We start from the raw sequence: 12,974 nt of genomic DNA on the forward strand, positions 1-12,974 counted from the left end.
TTCTTCATGGGGAGCGCTACTCTGGAGAGCATGTCAGCGATGTACATCTGTGTCCCTTGCTTAGTAAGTCACATCCAGATGATATCTCTGTAACCAAAGTAACACTCTTTGCAGAAACTTTGGAGCAGATAGTAACGGTTTGAGAAAAGTGGTTGAAGGGCTTGCAGTCAGACCCCACTGTGACTTTCTCTGTCCCAAGCAGGTATTGATGAAAACACTCATGAGACAAAACAATAGCCGGACACTCTTTCTCGATCTGAGCATAGCATCATTCCATTTGCATTCGTGCCTTGGATGTAAATGCAACCAGTTGTCCTTGCTACATTAGGGTTGCTCCAAGATCTGTCTCGCTGGCGTCACACTGCAAGGTGGCTTCATCATTGACGTCCCAGTACTTCAGCACTGGCATTGTCATCATTAGTTGGTTTGATTTTAGTGAACGCTGTTTCTGGTTTTGTGCTCCAATTAACCACTGCACCTCTTTGGCAGTGAGCTTTCATAGTGGTTCACACTGCAGCGACAAATTGGGTAAATAATTTGCTAAATAGCTCACAAATCCAACAAATCATTGCACTGCTTTCGCATGTGTTGGTCGCTGCCACAGCTCTCGCCTTGTCGGGATTGGGACAAAGACTTTTTGCTGTCAGTATATGACCCATGTACTTGACTTCAGTCATCTTCAATTGTCATTTTTTCTTGCTCAGCTTCAGGTGCATCGGGTGAGCTCTCTCCAGATTAAATTCTGGTTGTGGTCCCGCTGTGGCTTCTTCCATTATGCCCCCACATCCATAGACTAGTAGATCATCCACCCTGGCTTTCACCCCAGGAAGATCACTGACTATCTCATGCTGTTTGTGTTGATATTATTCTGGGACTGTGGAGATGCCAAATGACATGTGCAACCATCCGTCCCTCCCAAACAGGGTGTGGAATGTAGTGAGGAAGCTGCTGCTCTCATGCAGCTTCACTCGCCAGTAACTAGCCTTCATATCTAGGGTAGTAAAGATCTTTGCCTTGGAAAGTTGTGGCAAAATTCCTTCGACGGCTGGCATGGGGCAGTGAGTCTCTTCAGCGCTTTATTTAGATCCTTTGAGTCTGAGCATACTCGCTGCTTTCCAGGTTGTTTCACCGTTACCATTCTGCTAATCTTTCTGCACTTTCCCGATTACTCCCCCCTTTTCCAGCTCTTCTACCTTGTCTCTTAGGCTGGATTTGAGGGCAGCTGGAACTTTTCTCGGCAGATGCTGAATTCATCTTACACACTCATCTACTTTGAGCTGATATTCTCCAGGTAGACACCCCAACCCTGTAAACACATCTTTGTACGTCTCTAGGATCTGTTCGTCAGTCAATGGTTTTCTGTGCTGCGACACGTTGTGAGTCTCTGTTGGCACGTTCAGGGCTACTGGTCTAAGCTTTAGACTTGCTGCAGCAGAGAAGAGTGGCTGTTGCGTCCCATGTATGATCTGAACTCGAGATCTTCCTTCCTGCCATTGCATTGGGCTCTCCGACTAAATTACTCCTCTCGGTATGAGTGTCGTGCCGCCATATTGCCTCAACCTCACTTTCGAATGCTTCAGTTTTGGATCCACCATGTTGAGACAGATCAGTGAAGGTCATGATGTTGCAGGATGCATCGGTGTCCATCTGACACTTCTTGTTCACTTGATGCTCTCCTTCGGCCGTCATCACTCTAACAGCCTTCTCACCGATAGACTTGATGGGACCAAGCTGTTGTATGGTGTGCAGTGCTTCATCGGACTCTTCGGCTGCCCCCAGACATTCCCGCATGGCGGAGGTCACATGACTCTGGCACGCCTGGCAGGACACTTAGCAATGATTACATTTCAAAACTGAAACGTTCCCCCTCTGTGTGTTGGGAGGATTCAGGTGCTGTCATTCTTGACTGACCTTCTTAGGAATTTTCAGAAGTACGCATGGATTGTTTCTCAGATAATTGAAACACTGAGTGCTTGCCTAAGACTAACAATGTCAAAGATCCAGCCTGAAATTACTCTACCACAACATTTGATTGCTGGAAAGGCTGGTTTTATTTTAATAATTCGTTGTAGTCTCATCTGTTGTATTTTAACTGTCACATTTATGAAGGAATACTTTTTAAATAACATGCAATGCATCTTATTATTTGGACACAATTTGCTGGAAGTTTCATTTCCCTCACAAGTGCCTCACAAACTGCCACCATTTCAGAGTGTTTCTTTTGGCAGACTTACAAATCTGACTAAATTCTCTAAGGATTCTTTGATGTGGTTTGTAGAAAGGCTGTGCTTTTAAAATTAAAGCATTACTCTCGGATAAAATCCCAACAATGGTCTTATCAAATACATGTTGGAGGGTGGGGGGGAGAAAACTGCATCTCTAATTTCTAAAAGAAGCGCCACTTCTTAGTGGCAAATCTCCTCACCGCCATAGCTATGCTTCCAAGGTGAAGTCTTGGAAAAATGATAGTAATTTGCTTAGTTATAGGCCCCAGGAGCCAAACCCACGCCAATCCCCGGGAGGCAGTGAAAAACCCCAGTGTGATGGAAGAATCTATCGTCAGCCGATTGGCTTCACTTGGTATTTGATGGAAATGGGGAAGCGTTAACTGATTCGCCTGTTACTGTCCTTGCTGGATAAGTAGAGAAGAAGAAGGTGTTTGAAGTACGTCCTGGTAGATGAGTAAGAGATAAAAGTGCAAGTGATGCACCTGTAAGAAGCCCTAGTGACAAGCAGTGCATGTGCTACTGGTGAATCTCTACAGTTTCGAGGAGACTGTTGCAAGGGAGGATATTTGAATTGATGACATTCTGGTGCAGTATTGGAGGGACTGCCACACTGTTGTAGGCGCCGTCTTTCAGATGAGATGTTAAACCAGATGGACGTTAAAGATCCCACAGCACTATTTTGATCAAGGGCGGGGAGACCCCTCCACCTCCTGCCCCGGTATGCTGGCCAATATTTATCCCGTAACCAGCACCAGCAAAACAGAGTATATGACCATTATCACATTGCAGTTCATGGGATCTTGCTGTGTGAAAATTGGCTGCCATGTTTACTACATTACGAAAGTGACTACGCTTCAAACCACATCATTGGCATTAAAACCTTGGGATGTTTTGCTACATCAGGGGCGCTGTGTAAATGTGGGTTGTTGTTGTAAAGTGCCTCGCTGCATGCTGAGGTGGCGAAGGGCCTATATAAATGCAAGTTCTTTCTTTCTATAATGTTAGTGGTGAAGGGGGACAGTTTGAGCAGACCTGTAGGTGTGTTGTTAGTTTAATTGGGAAGCAGTTGGTGTCCTGGTAACATCGAACGCATTGGTTCACAAAATGCAACTTGAAAACACGCTGGTTCTTCCTCGATTGGTCCTTAACTGTGATTTGTCCATGTGACATGTCCCATGGCCGAGTTGTCCAGAGTCAGACAGCCTGTGGCTGCTTTCTGCCCGACAGTCAGGCCAGCATTAATACTGACAAAGGTGTCTTTTTTTATTTGTACACAGGATGTGGGCTTCGCTGGCTGGGCCAGAATTTATTGCCCATCCCTAGTTGCCCTTGAGAAGGTGGTGGTGAGCTGCCTTCTTGAACCGCTGCAGTCCATGTGGTGTAGGTACACCCACAGTGCTGTTAGGGAGGGAGCTCCAGGATTTTGACCCAGCGACAGTGAAGGTGCCTAGGTCAATGCCAGGTGGTCTGTCCAGTTTCATTCCTTTTTATTGACTTTGTAACAGTTTGATGCAACTGAGTGGCTTGCTAGGCCATTTCAGAGTCAACCACATTGCTTTGGGTCTGGAGTCACATCTGTAGGCCAGACCACTGGTAAATTTCCTTCCCAAAAGGGCATTGGTGAACCAGATTGTGGGGTGGTGGGGATGGTTTAACAATCAACAATGGTTTCATGGTTATCATTTGACTTCTAATTCCAGATTTTTATTGAATTCAAACTCCACCATCTGCCATGGTGGGATTTGAACCCGGGTCCCCAGAGTATTACCCTGGGTAATACCACTACACCATTGCCTCCCCCTGACCCCACCCTCTTGACTGGGTAATAGTTTGAATATCAGGAAACCTTAAAGGAAAGGGGAAAATAAAATACCTTAATGGGAATAACAGGGTGTTTCCGAATACCAATGTTACTTTCAGTATTCTGGACTTAGCTTTGCATAATGTCAGCATTAACCAGCCAGGCAGATTATCCCGAAACCCTCTCCGACCCAGAACTTCTGAACTTCAGAAGCTGTGCTCCACATCACAGTGAAACTTATCAATAACAATGGCACTGGGACCAACTTCAGGCGACGGCCGGTAGGCTCAGTGCTAATTTAAACTGCTTCCCCAATATGCAATTTTGAATGTTGTTACATACATATTCCGGACATACGAGCTGTAAGAGGGGTTTCACAGTATGAGGATCGATAAGGCTGCAAGGTGCCCTTTCTCATTGTTAATTTCTCTGAGAAAAAGATACAGATCAATACTCAACAAGCAAAACTTGGAAGCAAATATGGTAAATGCGTGTCAGCGATTCCCTTAATATTGGACTGAAGCTTTCATTTTTCATGCAGTACTAATTATAGACCATCTGAACAGATGCTTACTTAATGACCACTTCTCTCATTATGTCATCGCCTATGGGTACAGGTTTTGGACTGTAGAACTGTGGTCAATGAGATTCACTTGCCATGTGGTATCAGAGCATGCCTTCTGGGTAACTCGTCCCAAACATTCAATTCAACAAGAAGCCAGATCATTAGATTTGACTCAGTCTCAGTGCCTGTGAGGACATTAGACTTTTACCACTGGAGAACCACACAAAAGCTCATGGCTTCACTTAGTTACAACATGCATTCTTCAGACAGCTGAGGCCAGGGTTGTCAACTGTGGTTAGATATATTTCTGGAGGTTTAATCACATGACTTGCCCCCACACCCCAGCCATTAGTCGGCCAACACGTCCTTCCCTGTGACGTACGGCCTTCCTACGCTAACTGGAAAGCAAAAAGACTCATTACCCGATTGGACGATGCTTGAGTGTTAGCTAAGCGGCCTTTTTCTCCCAGTTCCAATATTCTTATATCTGGTAAAGAAAAAAGCCCCAAAGAAAATGACAAAAGAAAACTCCAATCTTTTTTTAATGTGCCGATGCTTTTTCTCCAGGATTTCACACAGCCGTGTCCTGGAACTTCACCTTCAACTCCTGGAAACTCCAGGCCAATACTGGAGGGTTGGCAACCCTAACTGAGGCCCTTCAAGTGGGATAAGCTGCAAGGTATACGGTGCCTTGTCATGTCCTGAGGAGCTCTTCAAGCGCTTCATAGCCAAATTAGTTAGCATTTTCCAAGCTGGTAAATATGTGGCAGACCCCATTAAGACAAGCAGAAAATGAGTTGTTAACCAGGCAATTTTGTGGTGTTCACTGAGAGAGGAATCCTGACCAGGTTACCAGACAGGCCCACTGCTCTATCTTGAAGAGCACACTTTACCGAAACAACAGCATACCTTGCATTACGGCACTCTCTCAGCGCTACGGGACCACCCGGAACTAGATTAAGCACACAGGCCCTGACATGGGGCTTCCAACCAATGACTTTCTCTCTCTCAGGTAAGATTGCTCCCCAGTGTTACCTAGGGAGTTGGGTTGACGATTATAAATATTGGAGTGGATTACGGGCGATGGTCACTGTGAAACATTGCAGCTGACTTGATTAAAGAAATGTCAGTTTTACAACCACATCGAATGTTCCAATTGGAACTCAAGCATTTTAAGGAAGTTTCTGGGCACAGGAGAAAAATTCCAGGCCAGAGCTTTGTAACAGCCAGTGTACTTTCGTAATGGAGGGTGCTCTGTTAAGTCTTTGTTGAATGTATGGTGATCTAGGACAGAAGCCAAGTAATGCAACAGCACCTGTAATCTATAATGAAGCTGAGTAATTGAGCATCCTGAGCTGTAAAGTTCAGCTAAATGGTGACTTGTTTCCTTGATTTTTGAGCATAAGGAGTTTAATTTAAAAAAAACAGTAACACATGTGCAGTGGCCCAGATTTTGAGGTAAGAATAACAGAGTGGCTGTCAGCAACTATTCTTCAATATTCAATGTTTCCACAGACCCTAGATTTTCTGTGAAGCTCACCACACCATACCTAAATTGCTGTTCAAATCCATGGGCAGCTGTAAGCATAATGAGCGGTGAGTGCTGTTTGTTTTGGTCTCTGACTCCTGAATCTCTACCGCTCTGTTGGTTTTTTAAAAAATTTATTTGTTTGTGGGATGTGGGCATCACTGGCGAGGCCAGCATTTGTTGCAATTGCCCTCGAACTGAGTGGCTTTGCCCAGCCATTTCAGAGGGCAGTTAAGAGTCCACCGCATTGCTGTGGGTCAGGAGTCACATGTAGGTCAGATCAACTAAAGGACAGCAGATCTCCTTCCCTAAAGGGCCATTAGTGAACCAGATGAGTTTTTATGACAATTGATGATAGTTTCATGCTCACTGTTACTAGCTTTCAATTCCAGATTTTATTAATTGAATTTAAATTCCACCAGCTGCCGTGAGTGGGATTTGAACCTATGTCCCCAGAACAATGCCTGGGCCTCTGGACCATTAGTCCAATGACACCACCACCTCTCCCTAATGGTTTTCCATGTGATGAATGGACAAAGCTTCATGCAGGGAATAAATAACCCCAGCTTCAGAGAACAACAACACATTGAAATAAACCTGAAACACAATATTCTATTCACTGTATTTCCTTCCCGAGCCTTCTATCTGATTGGCACAGTTAGGGCGTAACAACAGCATAAGTGTGAAAGACGGTGAGAACATCCAGAGAACACTGTTTCTCGAACCAGTAAAGTGGGCGCAGCAGCAGAATGGTGGAATAGCATTTATTCCGTGACCCCCTGAGGCTTCTGATATAGAATGGGTAGAAGGTTTTTACAGGTGCACAGTCTCACTGAGGGTAAGGCCCTACAAGAGGTGAATAGTGACATCCAGTTTGTCTGTCCAGCCAACCAGGCATCATAGTGCAAATCCCCACGGTCTGAGGTATCAGGAACTAATTCAGTAAGATTCCCTGAACATACAAAAGTTGACGCCAGTGTCATGGGAATGAGACAAGGCAAGCTCTTTGTAAAAGCGAGTTTGTGAAATATTACCATGGTGATGTTGCCGAGTTCTGTTTTGACTCCAGCCCACATTTAGCTTGGAGTATTGATGCTGTCACTAGGGATAAAAGGTGAAATATAGTTGCATTCCAGAGTACAGTCATCCATCACCTGGACAAACAGAATCGATCAATAAATAGAACGTCCCCAAGCTTCAAATTGGTTTCAAACTGCACTGCAATGCTTTTGACTGACTTGGGCAGCTGTTCTGTAATGAAGCTAACAATGAGTGTATTTTACAATGAAGTGACATAGCTGAAGAAATCCCAAATACCGAGAGGAATATTTAAACACACTCCCAATCCTCTTGGTAAGAAAAAAAAAACTCCTCAGTGCAGGGAAAACAGTAACTAGTGAAACTTGCTGCCTGGAGCAGTGCTAACTGCCTTCTAATTGTGTGTAGGAGGAAATAGGCAGAGCAGCTGCCTAGCAACACTTCTGCCAGATGTGTCTTTGAAGACTCAACATGTTTAAGGTCAAAAAATTCCTTTACCAACAAAGGACTGTCAACACCATTATTTAGTTCTATAAGTTTTGAATAGCCTGTTGCAAATGTTACTTAGTTTCGTACCACCTGTCACATTTAAATTCTTCTCCCTGGTTTTGTTCATTGAGTTCCCAGTTATTCTTTCCTTACTTTGGTTCTGTATGAATAAGTTTGACTATAAAATCCACTATTGATGCTTTCTACAGGATGCCTGGGAGAGGCAGTGGCATGGTCACTGGACTAGTATTCCAGAGACCCCGGGTGATGCTCTGGGGACCTGGGATTTGATGTGGATGCCACTGTCTAGGCCCATCCCTAATTGCCCTTGTTCAGGGGGCATTTAAGAATCAGTCCTATGTAGGCCAGACCAGGTAAGGATGGCAGATTTCCTTCCCAGCTTCTAATTCCAGATTTTTATTGAATTCTAATTCCACCATCTGCTGTGATGGGATTTGAACCCAGGTCCCCAGAGCATCACCCGGGGTCTCTGGAATACTAGTCCAGTGGCCATGCCACTGCCTCTCCCAGGCATCCTGTAGAAAGCATCAATAGTGGATTTTATAGTCAAACTTATTCATACAGAACCAAAGTAAGGAAAGAATAACCACTATGCCACTAGATCCCATACAGGCCTTTATGATATATTAGAGCTGATTGTCAGTGTTACTTGTTTGAATCGACTGCTTTATTGTGCTCCTGGCTGGTCCACCACCCTCTGTCCAGTTGAGCTCATCCAAAACTCTGAACCTAACTGGCATCAAGTCCCACCAACCCATCAGCCCTGTTCCCATTGGCCTACATTGGTTCCTTGATTTCAAAATTCTTGGTTTCCAGTCCATCCATGGCCTTACCCCTCCCTATCTCTGTAAGCTCCTCCAACACGACAATTCCCCAAGATTCTGTGCTCTTCCAACCCAGGCCTCCTGCACCTCCCTGACTTTCACTGCTCCAGCACTGGCAACCAAGCCTCCAGAAGTTTAAACTCTGAGCTCTGGAATTCCCTCCCTAAACCTCTCCAACTTTGGAGACCTGATCGTTAACCCACTCAAAATCCATTCACTTACACCGTGTTAAAACCAGCTCCTCCAACTCTCTACCTGTCTCTCCTCACTGAAGTCTCTCCTTAAAACCCACCCCTTTGACCAAGACTTTGGTCATTTCCACGAACATCTGTTTATGTGGCTTGGTGTCAAATTTTGTTTCACCTGTGAAGCACCTTGAAACATTGCTACAGGTGCTATATAAATGGAAATTGTTGCCCGTAAGATGGATTGAAATTATATTCTGCTTCGGAATTGTAATGATCAGCCAACTCAAATGTAATCGCTTAGAATACGTGACCAATTCTTATCTCTCCTTTTTTTCCCAATGTTTCTTAGCTGAAAAGGCAAACGATGACTTCTTTGCCAAGCGCCAGCATTTTGCCGAACTGGCAGCGAAAGGGACCCTACCGCTGCAGCCGGTGCAGATGCCGATGGACCACGAGGATCCTGCTCATGGCTCGGACACCTACAACCCCAAGCTCACTGGGCAGAGGAACAAAATGACCAAGATGCACACACATCCACTGGTCTTCGATGCAGACTACAAAACCTGGGACACAAACGACACGACCATCCGGCGGCAAGCCTACGCCAACAGGAGGCCCTGCACCGTGGGCCCCCTGGCTGAGAAAGCCAGCCCCCAGCCACAGCATTACTTGGCACAGCAGCCGTACTTTGTAACCAACAGCAAAACAGAAGTGACAGTGTGATGGTGTTCGTCGGTTTTTTTTTTAAAAGAGGAAAGAGGAGGCTGTCATTCCAAGAAGTACCTGACTGCAGAACTGAACCATTTTGGAATGGACTCGCGTTGTTGGCCAAAGCAATTTCGGCTATGGAACTAAAGTCTGAAAAAATGAGCAATACACACCGAAGGTTTAATAACGATGGACTTTGTGTTCATGTTTCAAAAAAAACCCCACAGGAAAAAAAAAACAAAAAAAATGTGACTTTCTTTAAAAAAGAAACAAATAACCGATATTTCACTTTGCAGGAACACAATTCGGTTTTCAGTCACTGAAGGATCTCGAGACAAGGAATCACTTTGTGTGAATGGTTAAGACAATGGGCAGCATGTTTTCCGTAGTTTTATAACTCCCTCCACGCATTTGGCAAAGGAAGCGCGTGGATAAGGCAGGCCCTGCCTTAAACGGAGCGCTACTGGTCAGCTTGGTGACCCCCAGCTGCCCTTCATCTCACTGTGGGGGAGACTGGGTGATGTGGGGTTGTGCCTTCACTATGGTTAACAATGCTGTTCACTTAGGGAATGGTCGGTAGTCCCACGTTCTCTCCTCCATCCCTCTTCCAACCTCTGTCGATGTCGCATTCTGTACTCTGCTACAGGAAAGTGGTCAAGCGAGGCCAATAAGATGAGACACAGTAGTTGGGCGCCGCCCCCATATCTGTGAAGTAGATCTCATTGGACGTTTTCCTCTCAATCAATTGACGTGACAGTCTCTCAGAGGATCCTGAGGGCGAATAGCAGAAAATAAAAGAGGGAAAGGGAATTAACACTCACTGCATTTTATCTTAAAGGAGTCAGAAACCTTGTTTGCCTCCTACCGCTAGTTTTTATATTGAGTCTGGAGGAAACAAATGCATTTTTTTTTATTACTGATCTCACATTTGCTCTCCACAAGCAGTTAATGATAATCTTCAGTATTGGGAACAACTTGTTTTCGTTTTGCACCTCATGTACTTTAGGTTGGTTGGGCAGGATTTTCTGTATCCAACTGCTTACTGGATGCTGTGATTCCTTCAATTTGAAACAGAAAATGGGGCTAAGACAGCATTGTGTACAGTTCAGGAATCTGTGCACTGATGAATTAAGCTTATTTATCATCAAACCTTAGCATGAAATTTTAAATCCCATTATGTATGAAATATATAGTCTTTTCTATTTTATTACTCACATAACCAGTTATATTCATTGGCCCCTGTGGAATGACTTTTAGACTACAATTTTTTAATAGCAGCAAAAAAAATTTTAATTCCTTTTCAATATAGTGTATATGTAACACATATTCCAGGCTTTAGCACCTCATGACTGAATGTAATCCCCCTATAAATCCTTCTCTGTGTTCTGCTGCCTCATGAAACTGCCTCCAATGAAAGGTTAGGCCCTGCAGCACACTGGAGGGAGCAGAGATTTATTCCAGCTTCCTACAATTGGGCGGCCAGTGTGGGATTATAGCGTTTTATTTCCACGTTTTGAGAGCCGCTGACGTGTGCAGAGCGGCACCGAAGCCGGTGATCGGATCGAGAACCAGAGGCGAACGCGAGGTGAGAAAATAGCTTCTTCACGCAGAGGAGTTTGGAAGGCACTGCCTGGAAGTGTGGTGGAGGCAGGGTCAACCGAGGCACTGAAGGGGGGCATTGGACGATTGTTTAAATAGGAACGATGGGCAGGGTTACGGGGGGGAATAAAAGCAGGGGATTGGCACTAGAGTCAAAATGCACAGAGAGCCGGTGCAGACATAATGGGCCGAATGGCCTCCTTTTACACTATGTACGAAATTCTGTGACTCAGTGAAAACCCCACTGAAGTGGCTTTTGGTAATGCAGGGGCTGATTTCAGGCAGGGGTGCTGGGGGAGGGTGCGGGGTTGCTAGTGCTGCTTCTCTCTCTTGTGAGCAGTTCTCCCATCAATTAGCAGAGAAATTTCAGCATGAGCATTGAGTGGGGATGACGTGGGCACTGTACCTACCCAGCCTGGCATTCGGGATGCCCCGAACCACTTTCAGGTTTGCACTTCGTTTTAACATTTCACCGGCTTGCTATGGGGAAAACCAGTGTCTAATGGGCCCCGTGTCCTTGGGTGGAGGGAGAGGGGAGGGGCCATGTTTGTGAGGGGCAAACAGTGTGTAATGGGCCCGGTGTCCCTGGATGGAGGGAGAGGGGAGGGGCCATGTTTGTGAGGGGCAAACAGTGTGTAATGGGTCCAGTGTCCCTGGGTGGAGGGGGAGAGGGGAGGGGCCATGTTTGTGAGGGGCAAACAGTGTGTAATGGGCCCCGTGTCCCTGGGTGGAGGGGGAGGGGAGGGGCCAGGTTTGTGAGGGGCAAACAGTGTGTAATAGGTCCAGTGTCCCTGATTGGCAGGGGAGGGGAGGGGCAATGTTTGTGAGGGGCAAACAGTGTGTAATGGGCCCCATGTCCCTGGGTGGAGGGGGAGGGGAGGGGCCATGTTTGTGAGGGGCAAACAGTGTAATGGGCCCCGTGTGCCTGGGTGGAGGGGGAGGGGAGGGGCCATGTTTGTGAGGGGCAAACAGTGTGTAATGAGCCCCGTGTGCCTGGGTGGAGGGGGAGGGGAGGGGCCATGTTTGTGAGGGGCAAACAGTGTGTAATGAGCCCCGTGTGCCTGGGTGGAGGGGGAGGGGAGGGGCCATGTTTGTGAGGGGCAAACAGTGTGTAATGGGTCCAGTGTCCCTGATTGGCAGGGGAGGGGAGGGGCAATGTTTGTGAGGGGCAAACAGTGTGTAATGGGCCCCATGTCCCTGGGTGGAGGGGGAGGGGAGGGGCCATGTTTGTGAGGGGCAAACAGTGTGTAATGGGCCCTGTGTCCCTGGATGGAGGGGGAGGGGAGGGGCCATGTTTGTGAGGGGCAGTGTGCAATGGGCCCAGACTTCTTGGGTTGTGGGCGGGACGGGTGGGTGGGGGAGAAGGGAGTAATGTTTATGAGGAGAAAACAGTGTGTATTGGGTCAAGTGTTCTTGGGTGGAGGTGTAGGCGGGGGTTGCGGGGGGAGGGCTATGTTTGTGAGGGGAAAACAGTGTGTATAACGGATGCAACATCCCTAGGGGGTTGGAGGGGCAGACAGCATTGGAGAATGGGCCAGCCAATGATCTTAGCAGAGCCACTTAGTTCTATCAAAACAGGGAGGTGACCTTTTCAGGCCAGCTGGGGATGTTCAACAATTGCTCATCTTGCCAGTGATGCCCACATCCCAAGGTTATTGTTATTTAAAGAAAAGTGGGAGGGAACAAAGCAATGGGAGGTAATTAGACCATTGCCTACCAGCCCAGAAGATGGAGGCACCAAACATGAGCGAGCGCACAGAGAGCAGAGTTATCTGAGGAGTACAGCGCCTCATCGGCTGTGCTGCACACAGACTGTGGCTGCACCATTTTCCCTGTCCTATTGTCTTTACTGTGATAGGAACAGGAGCGAGAGTAGGCCATACAGTCCCTCGAGGTATTCGGTAAGATCATGGCTGATCTGTGATCGCAACTCCACTTTCCTGGCTGAGCACCCCCCCCCCCCCCCACCCATATCCCTCGATTCC

The 12,974-nt window shown here is 46.5% G+C and overlaps 1 protein-coding gene across 1 annotated transcript in view; it reads left to right on the forward strand.

Moving 5' to 3' along the window:
* shisa9a (shisa family member 9a) overlaps window positions 1-9,405 on the forward strand; it is a 325,209-nt gene extending 315,804 nt beyond the window's left edge. The window contains exon 4 of the mRNA XM_041207299.1: window positions 9,032-9,405. Coding sequence (XP_041063233.1) covers window positions 9,032-9,405 — 374 coding nt within the window. The remainder of the gene's footprint in view (window positions 1-9,031) is intronic.
* The last annotated feature ends 3,569 nt before the right edge of the window (window positions 9,406-12,974 follow it).

This window comes from Carcharodon carcharias, chromosome 15, assembly GCF_017639515.1.
Source record: "Carcharodon carcharias isolate sCarCar2 chromosome 15, sCarCar2.pri, whole genome shotgun sequence".
Lineage (NCBI taxonomy): Eukaryota > Metazoa > Chordata > Chondrichthyes > Lamniformes > Lamnidae > Carcharodon > Carcharodon carcharias.